The 21389-nt window shown below is 37.9% G+C and overlaps 1 protein-coding gene across 7 annotated transcripts; it reads right to left on the bottom strand.

The window, feature by feature from the left end:
- Window positions 1-1584: 1584 nt before the first annotated feature.
- ZNF239 (zinc finger protein 239) lies at window positions 1585-20507 on the bottom strand. 7 transcript variants are annotated; one of them, XM_016158857.2, is made up of 5 exons: window positions 20400-20507; window positions 19597-19633; window positions 13267-13393; window positions 9019-9124; window positions 1585-4921 (listed from the first exon to the last, which is right to left on the bottom strand). In XM_016158857.2, the coding sequence occupies exon 5, from the start codon at window positions 4825-4827 to the stop codon at window positions 3442-3444; it is 1386 nt and encodes a 461-aa protein (XP_016014343.2). In that variant the 5' UTR covers window positions 4828-4921; window positions 9019-9124; window positions 13267-13393; window positions 19597-19633; window positions 20400-20507; the 3' UTR covers window positions 1585-3441. The 7 variants fall into 7 exon arrangements, with proteins under 7 accessions (XP_016014343.2, XP_016014334.2, XP_016014353.2 ...); XM_016158848.2 differs by lacking the exon at window positions 9019-9124; XM_016158867.2 differs by lacking the exons at window positions 9019-9124; window positions 20400-20507 and adding an exon at window positions 19810-20378.
- Between the last annotated feature and the right edge of the window lie 882 nt (window positions 20508-21389).

Consider the following 21389-nt stretch of genomic DNA (forward strand, 5'->3'; position numbering starts at 1 on the left):
TGTGGAAAAGAGCAGTAAGTAGTACCATAAGATGAGGTTAAAGGGGAATAGGGCCTAGAGGACGGGTTGAAGAATTCGGATTTTATTATGAGTGTAATGAAAAACCATTGGAGGTTTTTTGAGCAGGGGAACGATGTAATCAGATTTGTGTGTTTTAAAAGATAATTCTAGAAGCTGTGTGAAGATTAGTTGTGAAGGCCAGAAGTGGAGTTAGGAGGTGATTGCAGTAAAGCCAGATTAGTTATGGTAGCCTGATATTGGTGGAGGTAGTGGGGTCAGATTTAGGACATATTTTAAAGACAAATGGTAGGACTTGCGATGATCTGAATGCATGGTATGAGGCAAGGAGATAAATTAAAGATGACTCCTTGGTTTTAGACCTGAAAAACTAAACAGTGGTGTCACTACCCAGATAAAGAAGGGGAAAGGAGCAGGTTTGGGTTTGACAGACACTAAGTCTGGAGCTCACTCAGGAGGACAAGGAAAGAAATATAAATTTAAAAGTTCATTCACAATATGTGTAGGAGCCCAGTAAATAAGGAATCAATATTTGTTGTGTCCCTTCTTCATATATGCAAAATCACAAAGCATGAAAGAACAGAGGCCAAAACCCGGTTCAGTAAACAGTTTTTCTGAGGCGAAGAGTGTGAGCAGTACATTTTTTTTCTAAAATTTTAAGTCCCCCTCCCACATGCATGCACACATATAATATGTAAGTATATGTGCATATATATACAGTTGTCCTCTCTTATCTGTGGTTTTGCTTTCCATGGTTTCAGTTATCCATAATAAACCACAGTTAGAAAGAATTAAATGAAAAATTCCAGAATTAAACAATTTATGTTTTAAATTGTGTGCCATTCTGAGTAGTTTGATGAAATCACATTCAGTCCTGTCTGGGAAGTCAGTCATCCTTTTGTCCAGCATATCCATGATGTATATACACTGCCTACCTGTTAGTCACTTAGTAGCTCTCTCATCAGGTCAGTAGTAGCCTAACGTTATGTCACAATGCCTATGTCAGTCACCTCACTTCATCTCATCACTTAGGCACTGTATCATCTCATATCACAAGAAGGGTGAGTAGAGAACAATATATTTTGAGAGACTGCATTCATATAACTTTTATTATAGTATAGTTATGTTGGTATAGTATAGTTATAACTATAGTATAGTTAATAGTTGTTAATCTCTTACTATGCCTAATTTATAAATTAAACTTTATCATAGGTATGTATGTATAGAAAAAAGTAGTATATATAGGGTTTGGTTCTATTCACTGTTTCAGGCATCCACTGGGGGTCTTGGAACATATGCCCTGTGAATGTGTGTGTGGGGGCTACTGTACACACTTTCGATTATGCAACAATGTGCTCCTTGAAAAACAGAACTGAATGAATATGTAGTATCCACTTTGCTCCCTGATACACAGGCAGTATTTGCCCATTAACTGTTGATATAAATAACTTTGATAACTGCTGGTGTGATGAGCCTCTAGTTTATTAATGTATTTTTGATAGCCATTGATTCATTGTAAACATTAATTGGTTGCTATATCACTGAAATATGATTAAGAGAATAAAGTTACTTTTGAGATTTTTTTATTGCCATTTTCATTCAAACATGCATTATGACTCATGAGCTCTTGATATTAAGTGTCCTGTGAACAAATAACTTTAAGAAATCCTAAGTTGGTGAGTTTCATAAATATTAATCCTTTAGATTTTTGTAAGAGATGGAGATGAAAATGGCATAGAATAATATGTTGATAACACTTGAAACTGAGTGATTAGTTCATGAAGCGACCTTTTTATTATTCTGTCTAGTTTCTGCTGTTTGAAATTTTCTATAATAAAAAGGTTAAAAGAAAATGAAGGTAAATGAACCTTAGGAAAAAGAGCAGTATCTCATCAAATTCCCCCAAATGAGGACCTAATGGTGGATGTTCAAGAGGATGAAGCATCATAGGACTTTTACAAATCAAGATTTTAACTCTTGCAACGTCCTGAGACTCATGCAGACTCAGAACTTTGGGGGAAAAACTCATGTAAATGAATCAAAGTGTTCACAGGAAAATAGGGATTAGTTGGTGGCCCAGGAAACCCGTCAACAAAAATTTGTAGGGAGAATGTTTCCCTGAGCTCCTAGAAACCTGTTGGTTTGATAGCAGAGTAAGTCCAATTTTCAACAGTATGACAAGTTGTATTGTAACTTAGGATTTAGTTATGTATTTGCAATCACTTTCTAGTTTAAACTGTTGCATGAGTTTCTTATATTAACTCCTAGAGGATAAATGCCTAACTTTTTCAGTTATCCTAGCTTCATACCCAATCCCACCCCAAGTGAATTATGTATGATACAATGCGTATTTTAGGCTTATCTTCCCAGACTTACTCTCCAAATATGGTTTAAAAGTTTTTACATATCTATTTTTATATGAAGTACTTTTACTCAAACATAAAAATAACTTTATAAATATGAGTTAGATGTCTACAGTGAATTTTAAAGAGGCTGGGAATCTTGCAAAAACAAATTACTTTTTTTGGAGGACATCAAATATTATAATATAGAGATATGCCTGAGGAGACAAATATTGAAAACTTTCTCTCCTTTTTTTTTTTTTTTGCTTAGTATAGAACATGGTAGTGAAGGAAATTAAGGAAACAAGAGGGAAGTATTGAGAAAGGAATTAAATTCATTTAAATAGGTTTCACTTCATTTGACATGTTTCAACATGGTGTATATAACCTACTCAGCTTTAGTTTGGGGAAGTCATATGAGATGGTGATAGACTAGCTGAAACCAGGAAAAAGAACTACAGTACTTATGGTCTTGAGCAGTTGCTTTAGGGGGATGAGGAAGTTCAACATCGTATAAAGTGGTATATAGGGTGTACTACACGAGTAGCTCTTCTCCACCTCCTTGTTGTGTGGCTACAGACTGTTATACATTTTTGCAATAAACATAAAAAATTTCCATGTCTATTTTATCTCCAATCACCCTCCCCCGGCCTAAAACCAACAATCATAGTTTAGACAGAGCTACTCAAGGAGGAGGACATATGAAAATCACAAGGCACATGATTTGGTGACAAGTCAGAGTTCTGATTTCTGAGAGCGTGTGAACAAAGGGAAACATGCTCTGCTTGGATAAATAACAAGTTCTTCCCGTTGTAAATACTGGGTAGGATAGGTAGTTCTAATAACACTGGCTGAACTCCTGAGGACAGATGTGTTCATTCTACCCAACTAAGGAACTAAAACAATCAATTCACTGCATAGCATAACAAAATTCTTGGTACTTAAATCCTTTAAATGAATGAATGATTTTTCAGTGAGGGAACCTATCTGAATAATTCTTATTTTCTCTCTCCTGCACTGAGTATAAAAAGTGATGTTAAAAACACTGAAGTCTTGTACAAGCATGTGACTGAAGAGCTCTTTAATGGGGATCTTTCCTGTGAACCCGTTGGTGGATGTGGAGGTTGGAGCTCTGGCTGAAGCCCTTCCCACACTTGTTGCACTCATAGGGCTTCTCTCCAGTATGTACTCTCTGGTGGATGAGGAGTTTGGAGCTTTGGCTAAATCCCTTCCCACACTTGCCACAGTGATAGGGCTTCTCTCCAGTGTGGACTCTAAGATGGATGCGGAGATCTGAGCTCTGGCTAAAGCCCTTCCCACACTCATAGCACTGGTAAGGTTTCTCGCCCGTGTGTATGCACCGGTGAATGTGAAGGTTTGAACTCTGACTGAAGCCCTTCCCACATTCTCCACATTTGTAGGGTCTTTCTCCTGTGTGGACTCGTTGGTGGATATGCAGGTTGGAGCGCTGACTGAAGCTCATTCCACACTCCCCACACTCATAGGGCTTCTCACCAGTGTGCACTCGCTGGTGAATATGCAGTTTGGAGCTCTGACTAAAGCCCTTTTCACACTTGTCACATTTATAAGGTTTCTCACCTGTGTGGACTGCATGGTGAATGAGAAGACTTGAACTCCTTGTGAAGCCTTTCCCACACTTGTCACACTTATAAGGTTTCTCATCTGTGTGGATTGCTCGATGGATGAGGAGACTTGAGCTCCTTGTGAAGCCCTTCCCACACTGTTCACATTTGTAAGGTTTTTCTTCTGTGCAGTCTTTTTGATGAAGTAGTAGTTCTGAGCTCTCACTGAAGTCCTTACCACACCGACTATATTGGTATTGTTTCTCTGCAGTGTGGATTTTCTTATGTAGATGACTATCTGAGGTGGTGTTAGGTATTTTCCCACAGTCGTAACAGTTATAGGGATGCTCCTCTGTATGAGCTCTCTGATGACTGACTACCCATGATTTCCACCCATAAATGTCTTTGTGGTTACAGTCAAAGGGATCTGAGGATTCTTTTGATTGGCCATTTTGGCAGATTGCCTCACCACTGATCAATGGTGACACCAGTTCTGTTACATCAGATGTAAATTTAATATGATGGTTCTCTGAACAATGGTCTATGGGAGGACTTTTTCTTCCTGTCAATTTTCTTTTGGTGCTTTCTTCAGTTACAAACAGACTTCTGATTTCTTGAGGATCCTGGAGCTCATTCTTACAGAATGTCACTGAGGAGTCCTGTGTGGCCATATGATTGGGAAATTTCAAAGACAAATAATCTTCACTTTCTATATTTTTGAAATCATCATTTTGAAAGGTTACTACACTGCTCTTGTTTCTGGAAATGTGAGAAGATAGTTCTCCCCACTTTTGATAAGGGGAAAGATCTAGTTCAGGGTTTCCGTACACTTCCCCTTGAAGATTCACAATATAATCCTGACTACCAGTTATCATACTGGCCATCTCTTCAAAATTAGCCGGTAGGAAAACTCTTTATATAACTGATCCCTAAGTCCTTTCTCTTGAAGACTGTCCACAGAATTTTCATTCAGGTCTCCTAGAGAACAAAGAGAATTCAGTGATAAGAACAGAGCATAGATTTCAAGATTTTAGAACTGGAGTGCCTAAGTTCTGAAGACTTAGCAATGAGGAAGAGTTCGGTCTTGTTCTTATAGTAATGTCCTTTGGGTTATATCAGAGAGAAGGCTTGGGTACACATGACAGAAATCTTGTTTCTGCTTTTAAACATAGCCAATAAAAGTATTCCTCTCTTAACTCTGTAGAAGGCTATGAATCCCATACCTTTGCCATAAATTACATTTAATTTCACTTTACTTCATTTTATTTTAATTAAATTTGCATTTAATTGGCAACCCCAAAATAGATGCTGGGGAAATAGATACAAGGAAGAAAACAGAAATCTCTTTGCTTAATAAGCTAGTGCCTACTGGGAAGGAAGACAAACATATCGACAAAGATAACATCATATTAGTGCTACAGTAGACTCAGGCACAACCAGACATGGGAGTACAGAGTAGGAGCATCTGACCCAAACCTGGGGACAAATGTACAGGAAGAAAAGTGCAATGTGGAGAGAAAAATATGACATGTTCAGGAAAAGAATAAATGACATCTCGTGAAGTAGATAAAGCAAATGATAGTGGTAAAAAGTAAGTCCTGGAGAGGATGGCAGGAACCAGACTAAAGGGTTTGATGTGTACTACTAAGAATTTAGGGCTAAAACCCTTAGGATTTCAAGCTACTCAAGGATTTTGATTGGGAGTGAAATGACTGACTTGCTTATCAATGAGCAAGACTTTAATTAAAGAGACAACTGCTGTAGTAAATCAGGAGAAAGGTGATAAGGATGATGAGTATGGAAAGAATGGGAGAGAGAGATTCTAAATCATATAATGGCTGACTAAATATAGAGGGGAAAGAGGGCACCAACCATGGTCCCACATTTCTTGCTTGAGTGACTAGGGTGCTATGTAATTATATAGGGAATATAAGAGGAAAAGGCTGGAGTGGAAAAGGAGGACAGATGACAAATTCTAAATCTGATGTTTAATTTATGGTGCTGGTGGAACCTTATTGCACTGTTCAGTAAGCAGTGAGATATATGTGTCTGGAACTCCTGAGAGAACTGTGCTTGAATACAGATTTTGAACTTAACTAGTATATATATTGGTCAAAACAATTAGAGTGAATATCCTAAAATTACATTGATAACAAAAATGAAATCAGTAATAGTCTTGGGGGAAAAAATGTTGTTATCACTAGAATAAAAATGTTGAGGAAGTCCTAGATGATAAAGAGCAGATGGATTAGGAATGATTGGAGAAACTAGGAAAATAACGTACAACTCAAGTCATGTACAGGAGAAGCCTTCTTGAAGGAGTAAGAGATCTCCTCAAGAAGCCCTAGAAATTCAAATTCCAAACTCAATCAACAATTATAAAGTAAGATAGGTTTATCTTGGAAATTCAGGTTTGTTAACTCATGTTAGACATTTCTGATGGCTGGACTAGTTGTTGCCATCAGCAGCACCACTCTCCCAACCATCCTCCTCCCCACAAAAAATGAAATATTGGGTGATTAACAAAAGTGGCCCCATACAAAATCTCAAGAACAAAATAAATGATCTGCTAAAGAAAGACTCTTAATTGTGTTTGTTAGGCTGAAAAGAGAAGCAGAAGTTGAGGTAATACTGAACCTGCACAATGACAGGTCGATTAAGGTACGAAAAGAAGCAATTGACTCCACATGTGTCCAAGACAAAGCCTCAAGGTAACCCCTGAAGCAGGATTTCTGACAATAGATAACCCAGAGCTGGAGATCAAAGCAGGGCATGCCCCAAATAACTGACCTGCTTGAAGAGGCAACCTCAAAAAAAGTGGTCTACACCACTCATCATCTGGGTTCTTACTATATCCATCCCAAGCCCAGTCAGCAGAGGTGATCCCTATAAGTAGAATTTGCATGTACCCAAGAGGGCTTGGCGTCAGCTGAGGAATTACACTCCAGTATCATACTGTGAACATAAGACTTTAAAAAAGAGACTAAAAACTGTAAGTGGACAAAAAAGTAGAAAGTAATTTCAACAAAGTGGCACAAACTCAAGAAATAGTGAACAGAGGAAACAGAATTTAAAAGGTACATAACTAAAACCTCAGAGAAGTCTGAGAGGATATCACATCTAGAAAAACAACACAATCTAAAAATGTAAACACATGCCATTAAAAATAATCAGATTCTTCTAAATCAATAAAAGGATTGAAAAAGATGGTAATCATAATAACACCTACTCTGCTGATCTGAAGCACTCAGGCACTAGCTAGCTGCACGATCTGATGTAAGAGGAACTATTAGGATACCCATTCTATATACAAGGAAACAGAGGTTGATTCTAAGGCCTGCAATCTAGATGGGCTGAATAGCACAATAAACACATAGCTAATATGGGAGACCGAGGGATTCTCCTAGAATGTGAAGTAAAAGGAGTGATAGATGGAGGGAAAAGGTAAACGCCCATCTTGTAAGAGTTCTATGCATATAGTGGATGAAAGGAAATAAATGATTAAAGAAATAACAACAACAACAACAACAAAAACCTAAAATATTTCCTAGAACTCAAGATTCAGGTCCCATTGAATGTTAAAAATAGTACATGAAACCTCAGGACTTTAAGAGAAAAAGAAATCCCAGAAAATGAAAATACATGAGAATTATACTGACACTGAACTACTAATCAGCAATACTGGACACCAGAAGATAACTGAGAAGTATCTTCTAATTTTGGAGGAAAAGTCATTATGAAATTAGTATTCTATACCCAGCCAATCATTTCAGTGGGAGAAACAGATAAATACTTTTTCAGACAAGAAAGGATTTAAACAATTACTGAAATAATTACTAAGGAATGTACCATAGCAAAAAACCTTTTAATTGCTTTAAGAAAAAGGTGATAATGATATAAGAAATAGCAGTGATTGTTATTTACAATAGCCAAGATATGGAAGCAATCTAACTGCCCATCAATAGAGGATTGGATACAGAGGTTATGGTTCATATATACAATGGAATATTACTCAGCTATAAAAAGATGAATTCCTACCATTTGAGATGACATGGATTGACCTAGAGGGTATTAAGCTGAGTCGAATAAGTCAGACAGAGAAAAATAAATACCATATGATATCACTTATATGCGGACCATAAGGAGCAAAAGGAACAAACTCAACAAAAATAGACTTACAGATACAGAGGACAATCTGGTGATGGCCACAGGGGAGGAGGGGGTTGGGTGAAAAAGGTGAAGGGATAAAGAAATACAAATTAGTAGTTACAAAACAGTCATGGGGCACATAGGGAACAGAATCAATTATATTGTATGGGTGCTAGAGTAATCGGAAAAATCACTTCATAAACTATATAAGTGTCTAATCAATGTACTGTATACCTGACACTAATATAAAATAAAAATAAAAAAGAACACTACAGGTAATAGCCAGAGTGTACTGAAGAAAAGAGAAGTTGAGTTTTTATAGTACAAAGTAATTTGATAAGTTCCTTGTTAAAATAGAATGTACCTAAGAACAAAGACAAATAAAAAAAGGAAATAGCAATGATCAAAGAAGTCAAAAAAACAGAAAATTAAGTTGAATAAATTGTTGGCACATAAAAGAAACAATAGTAATTAACCAAATTAATGAAAACTCTATAAAACAGTATGAAATGAAAATCTCCCTAGTTAAAATATATTTTAAAAAGCAAGTATGAGCTTTAGGAACGAAAAAAAAGGAACTGTAATCATTGTATACTACTTTGCAGGGAATACGAATTACAAAGTCAATATAAGCATTAATCACTGATGAGACTGACAAATTCTTGGGAGGATGGGCATGTAACGTAAAAGAGCTAGATCCTCATCTATGATATAAAGAAGTCAATAAAAAATATCAAATATCTATAAAAAATAGCAGTATATCATAATATAATAAATTCAAAAGAAAACTATACTGAGGTACCAATTTCTACCAGTTACGCTGGCAAAAACCCAAAGCCTGAGGACATACACTATGAGTGTAAATTGGTATCACCCTCCTAAGAAGGACATTTTGATAATTATTGATCAAAAGCACAAACATATACACTTAGCATTCTGGCTTGGAAGCTTCATTCTTCAGATTTCCAGGTACAGTTGTGAAATGATATTTGCATAGGATCTGCAAACAATCAGAACCTGGGTAGAGTGGAGCTGGGGACATGAAAGAAAATTTTCAGTATGCACCTTTTTATTTTTTATTTTTGCAGTGTAACTTTACTAATTTAAAAACATTTAGCATACTTGGAGATTTTACTTATTTAAATATAATTGACAAGTAACATTGTACACCTTTTTATGTTTAATTCTTTTTTTAAAAAAAGTAGTAGCTGCATATTATTAGAAATACGAAGGCAAGCACAATAAGGAATAGCTAAAAGAATTAAAACTGAGAGCCTCCAAGAAGGAACGGCGGAGCATGGAGATGGGTTTTTATTATTAGCCTTTCCACATAATTTGCTTTATCTAGCTGAATGTATTTCTTTGTTTGTAAAATTTAAAAGTAATGGCAAAAAGAAAAAGGAAAAAATGATAAAAGTAAAACAGTGCAGTTTGGAACAGTTAAATCATGAGATGGGCCAAAATTATTAAATGGTCAAAGGACACTGCTTCAACATCCTAGCTGTATAATACTTGGAAATAGCTGTGGAAATGACAGGTCTATGAAAATCAGTGGGCAGGAATTATATTAATGGTAGGTATTATAAGTAGTAATAAAACCTTGTGATATTAGTTGTTTCAAATATTTAAAGTATAATTAAGAATGAGTATATAATATTAGAAGAAAATGCTGACATAATGATAAAGAGGTCCTTTTATAGAAAGTTAATATAACAAAGGTTTCCAAGACATACTGTAGAAAATACCCAATTGAAAAATACATACAGTATAATCTTAACACATATATTTGTAACATATACATGAATGTATGGAGTACACAGAAAAAACAGGATAAACAATTACTGGTGATTTTATTTCATATAATAATTCTGTGTTCTTTGAATTTTTGAGATTTTTAAATCTTGCATAAAAAAATGCTAGACAACTATGTTCAATTTTATATCAATTTAAAAGAAAAACTTAGGGCAGAGCTTGAAATTAGGGGCACATATCCCACTTTGCTTTTGCCCCTCTGCAAACCACTCTCTACAGAGCAGTCCCAGTGATACTGAGTAAATCAGATCATACCACCCCATTGTTCCACTGGCTTCCCACTGAACTTAGCATGAATCTACACTTTTTACCAATGCCTTCAATGAGCCATGAAGGAGCCTGGCCCTGCCCACCTCTTCCCACACTATTCCAGGTCTTTGGGTCTTCTCTCACACATCTCTCTGCCTGGGATATTCTTCCTCTAACCAATAACTTGTTTAATGTCTATTAATCCTCTAGATCTCAGTTTCAATGTCACTTCAGAGGCTTCCTCTGAAACCAAACAATTTACACATCACCCTCGTCCCATCCCATGCCTTTATTTTCAGAGCACACTGTCTATCCTTCATAGGACTTATCAATTTATAGTAATATATTGTGTTTACTTAATGTCTCTTTCATAAGACTGTAAGAAATATTTCTTTCCTGCTAAACATAGCAGGCAATTTTTAAATTTTGGCCATGTATACACAGTACAGGAAGTAATAGATACATTGTTTTCCTTCCAGAAACCTGGCTGGAACAAGAAAAATAAATCAGACTTGTAGACCCAACAGTTAAAATGAAAGCATACAAAAGCATACACAGGTCTGAGACTGTGAGATATAAATTTAAGGTTCTGAAAGAAGAGGAGGGGCGATTAAAGGTTTCACACAGACAATGGACCTTGAATAAAATCGTAAAGGACAAAATCAGGAACCAGAGCACGATATAATCAAAGGTTCCAGAGCTAAGAAGCATGGAGGACCTCAGGAAGACAGGCTTAGCTGGAAGGAGGGCAAAATTGGGACATCAGAAAACAGTGCCGTGTAGGTACCAGCAGGGCACAAAGGGCCTCAAAAGCCAGATGGGAGTTTAGAGGCTCTATACCAGCAACTAAAGGTAATTCCAGTTTTTTATCCAATGTGTGATATTATAAATGATATGCTATGAGAGGAGCGGGGGGTGGATAAGTCAAAACATCTAACTTGAACTTGAAGAATAATACCAACAAACTGGCTAATTGTTGCCACAATGCAAGCATCAAGTGGCCCCATTTTAGGGTGACATCTGTGGGACTTACGGTATTAATAAATTAAAAGAATTTAAAGTAAAAAAGAATTGGTAAGAGAATTGCAGATACTGAGGACAGGGAGGGAGAATCTGAGTAAGGGCCTATTTTTAAACTAGGGGACGGACGAGAAGAATGTTAATATTGACAAAAGTAGGCATATGATAAAAGAAATTAAAAATGAAAAGAAATTTGAAAATTCTCAATACACTGAATTTGAAGTGACATTGTATATTCAAGTGTAGACATCCCGTAGCCAAAAAAAAAAATACCTAGGAATAGAATTTAATACAAGGATAGGAAATAAAGACATTAGGGTTATCAAAGTAGAAAGGGAAGTTGAAGTCATTTAAATGTATGATAGCTCTTTGAGGGATACAGACAAGTATATATATACAGTGTGCATTCATGACAGGAGCACTATTGTCCCCAAGGGAGTAAGAACTGATTCTTAGGGGGGCAGTGATAACAAAATTGGTTGAGAAACACTGATATATAGTGATCAAAGGAATGAGATTTTTGGGATTTCCAAAATTAAAGACAGATGCCAGTGAATATGCAGAAAAAAAGAGGCCAGAGGAAACAAAAACTATAATTTCATACAAGTCAAAAAATTTTAAGATTAAGATGAACACTATGAAAACCATTAGAAAAACTGGTAATAGTAAATACTTTGAAAGAAAAATTTAAAAAGGAAAAATTCTGAAAGGGACAAAAGTTTAACAGTGACCTCCATGTGAGCAGTTTTGGTACAAGGATAGAGCACAGGCAATAGGTTTATAAAAAGAAAATGGAAATGGATGGCTCTCAGCACCTGCAGAGAACACTTAGCTCTGTGGTGCTCATCTCACTCCAGGTTTAGTTGAAAATAATGGTTTCTGAGACACGGTTACTGAAGGAAGAAAACCATATGGACTAAAGCAGGAAAAAAACCCTAAAAGCCACCATTACAGGATACTTTTTTTTTTGTTTTTATAGAATGTGTTTTTTACTACAAAATGGAAATTTCACATGGTTCATCCTTGTAGGCAGACATGTATCTTCCCAATTAAAAACTCGTTATCAGTATATTTTTTAATTGCCACAGATTTTTTTTTTTTTATGATCTCCCCTATAACTTGTGTAACCAAGCCCTTCTGATATATTTGGTAATTTTTTCACTATTTTAAATAAATAATTCTATAATGACTTATCTTTGTTTATAATTTTCAGTTGGAGTTACTGATTAATTCCTCAGGACAGATATCAAAAAAGAATTATTACATCAAAAATGGTTAAGACTTTGCTTCGAGCAGTCAATATTTCTGAGAAAAACTATATAAATTATACTCCTATCTATCTCTATGGTATGTGATTTTGTTGCACCACAATATTGTCTTATATTCAGAAGGAGAGTTGGATGAATCTATGAATGTGTAAGAAAAGAAGCCATGGAAACGAGATATTGTAGGGCAGGGGGATTTTTAATGAAAATAAAATCCAATCAAAGATAGTACAAGACCATGTGGGGAAAACATAGGAAAAGAGAGAGTACACATAAGAGAGGGTCAACATGAATGAAAAAGGCTAAAACCTTCTGAAAAGGAAGAAGGGAGAGTAAGTGAATAGCTACAGTTTGTGGAAAGTATCCTTGAAGCCTCAGCTTTCTCCACCAGAGAACTTCAAAGAGAACTCCTGGAACATTTAAAAAAGGGACTCCTCTCATGGATTAGCCTGGGTCTGTAACTTGCCACAGTGCCTAGCTGATTCCTTTGAAGTTTGTTCTCCATTACATAATTATTTTCAACTTGATTTGAGAGATCACATTGGGGAAACACACACAGGTGGGGTAATTGTGCAGAAAGTAAAATCAGCTCCAAACTCTGGTTTATCAGGGATGAACCAAGTATGGTTTCTCAGACAACTCAGTAAAGCTACTATTCTCCAATTCTTATAGTTTTGTAGCTGCTTAAAATAACCAGAAATATCCTTTCGTGCCAAAAAGAAATTAGGAAACTTTGATTTCTGAATCATAACTCCTGGGTCCCCATCACTATTTAGAATAGAAGAAACAAAGACTTCAATGGTCAGGTGGCCAGGCTCATGTTCTTACCCACTGAGACAAAGCGGCTGTAGTTCTCCAGCATCACAGCTCTGTGCAGCTTCCTCTGAGCAGGGTCCAGGTGACCCCACTTCTCCTCAGTGAAGTCCACAGAGAAATCCTTGAATATTACTGGTTCCTACAACATTAAGCACATTCCTCCTTAACTGACAACCATCTGCACAAACACCCTGAAAGGAAGGTGAGGATGATAGCACTGGAAAAGGTTAGAGGAGTACAGAAGTGTGCAGTTTAGGGATCTAAGGGATCTAAATCAAGTTTTGCTGGAAATTCTTTCCTTTCTCACGTACTTTGCTAAGTCTTCCAAATCCTTCCCCTTCTGCCCACAAATCACTCAAGCTCAAGCTATCCAGCTACTGAATCTTTCCGTATCACTACCATCTTGTGGTCATTGCTGAGTTGTCCTTTCCACCCCATTCCGACTATTGTCCTCAAAACTCAACACTCATAAGAACAATTTACCCAACACTCTAACATCACCTTCTTAAATTTTTATAGTGCTAATGATCTCTGCCTCATTTCACACCCAATAACCATATCATTTCACTATTTGGACCACTCTACATTTGAAATATTAATATCTTGATATCCACACCTTAAAAACATCTTCCAATTCTTTCTGCTCTTCCTTTTCAATTACATCTGCTTTATCAAAATAACCATCCTTTAATCCCTTTTTTTCCCTCTTAACCAAAGTGTACTTCAGATCTCAAATTTTTCCTTAGTCATATCAATCATATGTCCTTTCTTCTTCTAAACTTAGTTGAACATTACTGGAAAAAATAACATAGCATATGTACAAACAACCAGAATACACTCTCTTTTGGTATTTGCAAATACTTATCTCCAGCCCTAATCTTTCCCCTTAACTCTAGGCTCCAACTTTCCAACTAACATCTATCCACACTTGGATGTCTAAAAGGACCTAATAGGCCCCATTGAAACTCTTGCTCCCAACAATCTCCAATGATATCTGCTCTTCCCTAGTTGTCCCCCTTTTAGTAAATATTCATATGACTCAATTTCTCAAGCCCAAATCCTAGAAGTCTCTTCTTTCTTCCTCACATTTTATCCATTACCAAGTCCTATCAACTCTACCTCTAAAAGATATCTGAATCTACCCACTTCTGTTTTGCACTATTATCATTATGAGCCCCAGCTGTCATTAACTCTCCACATCCTCATTTGTCCTTCTTGCTCTCCCACACAATGAATTTTCCACATAATAGTGAGTGATCTTTTAAAACACACACATCAGGCATGAAACTCTGTAAAGGCTTTTCAAAGGACATTGAGTAAAATCCAGACTTCATCCTGGCCTGCAAGGCTTTACAGACTGGCATCCTGTCAATTCTCCAACTCTGAGTCACTCCTACCTGATATGTCACATTTGGCAGATCCTTGATCACCTCAAACATCCCAACTTAGAGCATTTGCACTAGTTGTTCTCTCTGCCCAGAATGTTCTTTTTTTCACATCTTCATATGCCTGGTTCCTTGTTCAGGTCTCAGCCGAATTGCTACCTCCTCAGAGAATCATTTCCTTGACCACCTAATCCACAGTAGAACCAAAAAACTGGTTCTTGGTACTTTTGCCATGGCAACTTTGCCACAAGTATTTTTGCCGCAAATATCACTGTATAACTAACAGTAAGGAAATTTTGCTGTAAAAATGATAGAATAGCTGGTTGATAGTTTGGTTTATTTTTTCATTGATAAATCAATCAACTGCTGTAAAAAAGATAAAATGGTTGACTGTATTTTCTTTGCTTGGTTTCACTTCTCCACTGACAAATCAACTACATTCAGTAGACTAATGTATTTAAGCCAGTTGTCAGTTTGGTTTCATTTCTCCATTGGTGACATTCGTGGTCATTCCCATTTTTATATTATATGTAAATCTAACTAGCCCTTATAATGGTGATAGGTAGTTGTGGTCGTGGTAGTCTTAGAACAGTTAGCATTTCTATTAGATGATGATGATTTGCCCCAAGAACTGGTTTCTTATTTTTAAACACACTACAAGGGGAGGAGAAAGGCTGAGTGCTTTCTTGGGGGTGCAAAGTTGAACCCACATTTCTCAGAGAATGAAGACAAGTGCTTAGGCACAATCCACAAAATAAAATCAGTTATTTGAGCAGTATTGCCATGAATCTACACACACGTGAAATGTATTCAAGTAGTTTGTATTTTGCAATTAAGTATTTTTAATTTTATGTCTTTTAATGCCTCTTTTATTTTCTGTGATTCATATCTTTTTTTTTACAGAAAAATTGCTTTATGGCTAATTAGTTATGTTGCAAAATGTTTGTGGCAAAAATGCTGTGGCATTTTAGATGACTATGGCAAAAATACCAGATGCCCCAAACTATCACTTCCCCTGTTTTAATTTCTTTGTACTACTTATGCCTTATCTCATTTTCTTATATATTCATCTGCTTTATTTACTGTCTGTCTCTTCCCACTAAGATATAAGTTCCCTAAGAACAGAAAGACTGTCTAATTTGTTCATGGCTGTGTCCTCAAGGCCTCACACAGACCCTGGCACCTAAGAGGAGTCCAAATATTTAGTTAACTTCAAAGTGAATCTGTTCCCTCAGGGTTCTTTCTGGCAATGGAGCAATACTTTTCAAACTGCCTCTTGTGAAGACCACTTTTTTAAAAAAAAATTTCTAATTATGTCACAGACCGATAGTTTTGTAAAATACAATAAAGACATATAAAATATCAATGCCAATTTGTAAAATTATTAGATTTGACAGATATGAAAGTGTAAAACTCAATTTCTGTCCTTATGTCTTTGCAGACAAGCTGTTTGTGGGCTGGCACCAGTCTACAGGCTACACACAGAAAAAAAAAAAAAAAACCCAGGACACTATCCACACAAAACAACTGAGAGCCAAGTGAAACCCAAAGGAGCAACTCGACTCTGAGCCAGGGAAGTGCTCAGTAACTTTCAGAAGAGCTCACGAGGCCTAAGGCTGAAGTGGCACTACCAACTCCCTCCTTAACTTCCCTCCCCCACAATCCCTCAAAGGAATGACTTGACTATGCTATTAGTCACCAGTGGAGAAGGTGATAGTGAGGCAGGTGGAAGTTTCCCCTCAAGGTCACAAGCCTCCACTGTGTCTGAGGAAGAGGGATGAGATTGGGCTAGAGAGGCCTGCAAGTCCCTACTGCAAAGGTGGGACAAAGAAATGGAAGTAGAGGGTGCTGCCTTAGAGTGACATAAACAAACCCGTTAGTACAACCTGGTTTAGTGAATATCAAGCAATCAGATTAGCCACTCCCCAGACTTTTTCTTCTTAACCTCAGAAAAAAAGTTTTTCTGCCCAAGGTTAACCTTTCCCTATGTATGTGTTCTAGATTGAATCTTTTCCTCCCTCCTGAGATCAAGTCCACCAGTTATCTTTGTTATCCATCTTATATCCCACAATCTGGATTGTCTAAGACTCCTTCCCTAACTCAATAGTGTTCAGATCTTGTCAATGCTGTCTCCTAAATGTCCTTCCAATGTGTTACCTCTTCTTTAGTCCCCCTGCCACTGTCCTAGGTAAGGCCTTCATTTCTTATTTTGGTCACAATAATTCCTTGCTACGTCTTCAAAGTACAAGTTTTGTCATCTTTCAATCCATAGATTGGATAATCAGAATTAGTAATTTTTTAAGATCCCACAGATAAAGTGGTGAGGAGAAGTTTGTGTTGAGAATGGAAAGGTTATGTTGATGGACTACAAACTTTAGAGTAGGCTGAATATTCCAAGATGAGAAATGGTATGACAGTGGACCAAATGAAAGGAATTAGTGTGATAGAGGAAAGGAAAAAGAAAGAAAATAGTGGTCCTGCTAAAGCCAGAAAAAGTTGTGACTAAAAGACTCTGAATAATAAATAGTCTCCCCTGGTATTTGTGGCACTGATGAGTTACCCCAAGGCGGAACTCATGCTTACTCTAGGAAAGCGGACTCAATATCCTCAAGGCCAACCAAAGTAGGTCATGCGACAGTAGTTTCCTGTCTAACCCCTACCATGACAAATGTCAAACTCCTCCAAATTACATACATCACGTAGCTTTCCACTTTCTTTCCAGAGCCCATCACTGCTGGATTGAACAATTTACTTAGGGCAGGAAACAGGCAGGAGGTGGAAAGCAGCTGAAGTCACATTGGATTACCTGTAGTCATCCAAACATCATGCCCTAATCTAAAATAGCCCTTAACACATTGCTTCTGCCCTGACTTATATTTCCCTCATCCATTTTGGAACTTCTTTCAGTTTAGGACAGTCAGCAACCTCTTTTCTGAAGCATGAGGATGAGTCAGATGTTTCCTCTTCCTCCATCTCACAGTATCTTTCATATACCTCTACTATAGCTATTAAATCTGTCTCCTCAATTGGCTCAAGATTCTAAAGGATAGGGGCCATGCTCAACTAATCTTCAAATCCTCAGCAACTAGCACAACTGACTCAGAATCTAAAGGATGAGTATTTATAAATTCACATTCAATTTACAAGAATAATCAAATGCTATAAGTAAAAGAGAACCTCGAGATCCATCAAACTCAACACTCATTTTCAGATGAGAAAACTAAGGTTCATAATTGTGAAGTGACTTATCCAAATCACAGAGGGGGGGTTAAATTGGGACTCCCACCTTTCAGTAGATTCAAGGACAATGTCTGGTACGTAGAAAATACTCAGCAAGTATTAGTCGGATGAAGTCCTTTCTTTAAATTCAAAAAGTTATTAATATATATCACAATCTCAAAATTTGCTATACTAGCAATCCTCAACTTCATCAGTAGTGAATAAATAATCTTCAACAGGAAACAGGCAGAAGAGAAGGAAAATATAGAGAGCAGTGGGTCTTACTCATGTTAATCTCCCCTTAAGTCCCCAATTACTTTTCAAGGCACAGAGATGGCATGCTCTCAGTACCTTGAGGCAGTTTAACGCCCTCTTAATAAACCAATTTTTATAGGAGTTCACAGTCTTTTTCCATGTATGTGCAGACTGTATTCACCAAGTAAAAAGATGGTCTTAGTGGTGGTGGTGTTAGAACCATTTATTTTTCCTTAAAATCCAGCCTGATATTTTGTTCAAAAATTTCTGGTGTGAAGACCTGTTTAGTTATGGAAAAAGAACAGCCTGGAGTTAGAAAACATGGAATTTACTTCTGGCTCTGCTGTCTGCAACAGAAGACATGGTGCTTCCTTTGAGCTCCCTCAGAATTAAAACTCTCCTCTGTAATGTGATGACATCCAGGCAGAGAAGGGAATGGCTGACCCCTTCCATTTCAAGCATTCCATGATTCTAAGTGCTGATATTGAGGTAACGTTCTAGAAATGGTTTTATAGAGATAAAGGAGGAATCAGTTTTTTAAAAAGCGCTAGTTCATAATTTAACAATTTATTGTACTGATTAAACATGTAGATATGTTGGTAAAGGGAACAAAGCAACCAAAGCATAAAAGACAAACATCTTACCTACATTAGAGATGCTCACATCAAGCATGTAGAGAAATATATGACAATAAATGCAACAAATCTATGGATGTACAAAGATCAATGGGATAAAAAAGGAGTGGAAAAAAAGTGAAATTCTCTTTTTAGTAGGTCTAGGAACCTTAATTTTGTAAAAAAACACCACAAATAATTCTGATGCACAGCCTGGTTGAGGACCACTTCTGGGAGTGACTTGGTAACTACTGTGTTATTTAACAAATTTTCTCATGTTCTTAACACTTACATATTTAATAAATGATTATTGTTAATGTGCATTTTTTTCATACATGTAATCTGCTCATGAAGGAAAGCACTGTAGTTTTTAATGCTGTTTGTTTTCCTAAGACTACTTAGCACTGTATTGAGCATGTAATAGCCTTGAATGACTTTCATTGTGAATGAAATGTCTGATGGGAAGAGGCAGACTTTGAGAAATTACAAGGCAACCATGCTGTATGTAGTCTTACAACAAAAGAGCATAGCCCAGTGCTCTGGGGAGTGGGCCAAGTTCATGGATACAGGATCGTTCCATGAGAATTGATGTGGAATTTAAAGCCATCAACCTGTGCAGATCTTGACAACATCATCTGATAGCTACGTGGTCTTACAGATAAATGTTCCTACACCCATATTAATAATAATAAAAAAAAAATGCCATATGTCTTACACTGGAGTCTGACAATATGGACAAAAAATAGAACAAAGACAGGACCTGACATCAAAAAGGTACTCAATTAATACCGATGCCCTTCCTTTGTCCAAAGAAAGATTACTTTTATTCTCAGAGAGATAGCATTTTTGGAGAAGTAACCTTAACTCACCTGGAATTTGGTCATTTACTCCTCTCTGGACAGAGTCCTGGAAAGTTAGAGTTGGGGAAAGAGAAAAAGCCATGAAAAACAAGTCCAGCAAGACTGTAGGGAAAAAAGTCAGCTCCTGCCACTAAGCTCTTTTCAGTCGACCCTTCACACACTCTGTCCTGTCTACCCATCAAACAGGCCAAGCCCCCGCCAACCCATGGGATTACATCTCACTTGGCTGCTCTAAGATGTGTCCATTTATTCAGGTTTTCCGACGTCTGCCTCAAGTTCTAGTTAGAGCAATAGGAGCTCTCCCGTTGGATGCATCGTCTCTCGGGATGGATTTTGGATGCCTGTGACACCTTCCCTGACTTGACTCCTTTCTGGGGTGTAGGTGCTCAGATGCAGCCTTTTAGCGAGGAGAGTACTGTGGGGACAGAAACCTCAGTCCCTCACAGGAGCCTAACATCCCCTCGAAACCTCTGGAACAAAGCCAGTCACCAGGGTGGAAAAGGCAATCATGAAGCTTCCAGGCCGGCCAAGGCCGGAGCTCAGCCAAGCGAGATCAACGGCCTTTCCGAGCCTCGGCCGCACTAGGGGCCGTCTCAGGTGACCGCAGCTGGATCTCGGGGACGCAGCAGCGGTCACAGCGCTGGAACACACGTGCGGCCTTGGACTGCACCCCGCCAGGTCGCGCGTCCTTCCACTGCAGCCCCTCCAGGCTTTCGGGTCTTGGCCTAGCACGTCTCGCGCGGAACTCCCACATCCCCACCGCCGGATGCCGCTCTGCGGGCGGCGCCAGCAGCCAGACAGACGCCTCTCACCTCCCGCGGGAATCCGACACCTGGAAGCGCAGGATTCCGAACTGTGACCCGGGCCGGAGAGGAGCGCGGGGAACGACAAGTCCCAGAAAGCCGCGGGTGGGCCACGCCCCCTGCCTGTTTGTTCTTCCGGTGCTGGTCCCTGAGCCCCGGGTGGCGCCGGGCCAAGGCTTGCCCCCGGCGGCGGGGCGCTGCTTTTCATTGAATGACTTTTTGATGTAAACGGCTGGTTCTTTCGCGTTATCGTCCTGTTTTTTGTTTGTTTGTGTTTAAATTATTTTAGAAATACCCATCAAAGTGTTTTTTATTTTGTTAGAGTGCTGCTGGGGGAAAAGGACATAATGTCATCCGTAATTTCATCTTTACCATTAAAAATATGCTGAACCGAACTTCACTCGCCTCTGAAGCTCATTAATTTAGCAAACATTTGAGGACGTACTGTGTTCCAGGAACCGTTAAAGACGCGTAAACCAAAAGTCACTTTGGTTGTTAAATTTTAGTGAGGGAAACAAGCAATAGATATTTATGATAAATAAATGATATAGTGTGTGATAAGGTGTTATTTATGTATTACGGAAATGGAGCTGTGTCTGAGGGTTGAGGGATGCTGGTATGGGGGTATGTGAGTTGGGACATGCTTTGCAATTTTAAGTAGGGAATATTGGAGCAAAGACTTCGAGGAAATGAGAGAATCGGTCATGTGCCACTCGGCAGTCAGAACTCTTTCCAGGACTTTTTAGTTATAGGAGGGAGGACTTGGGAGAAATAAGGCTATTCCATCTTGACTGAAACCAGCGGTCCTTGTTTTAATTTTTCACCTATTCTTTCCCATATGAATTTATATTTATTTTATTAGAGGAAGAATGCAATTCCAGGCCCATTGATGTTGGGCTTGGCAGCATCACTTGCTTTGGTTAATAGAATTTGGTAGGTGTGATACAGATACTTTAAAAATGCTTGTGAATTGGCCTTGTTATGTAGGATTTCTGCTGC

Source organism: Rousettus aegyptiacus, unplaced genomic scaffold, assembly GCF_014176215.1.
Source record: "Rousettus aegyptiacus isolate mRouAeg1 unplaced genomic scaffold, mRouAeg1.p scaffold_m13_p_6, whole genome shotgun sequence".
NCBI lineage: Eukaryota > Metazoa > Chordata > Mammalia > Chiroptera > Pteropodidae > Rousettus > Rousettus aegyptiacus.

Bases quoted from the DNA above. Each gene is read 5' to 3' on its own strand.
- ZNF239 (XM_016158881.2), bottom strand. From the start codon at position 4,827: ATGGCCAGTATGATAACTGGTAGTCAGGATTATATTGTGAATCTTCAA.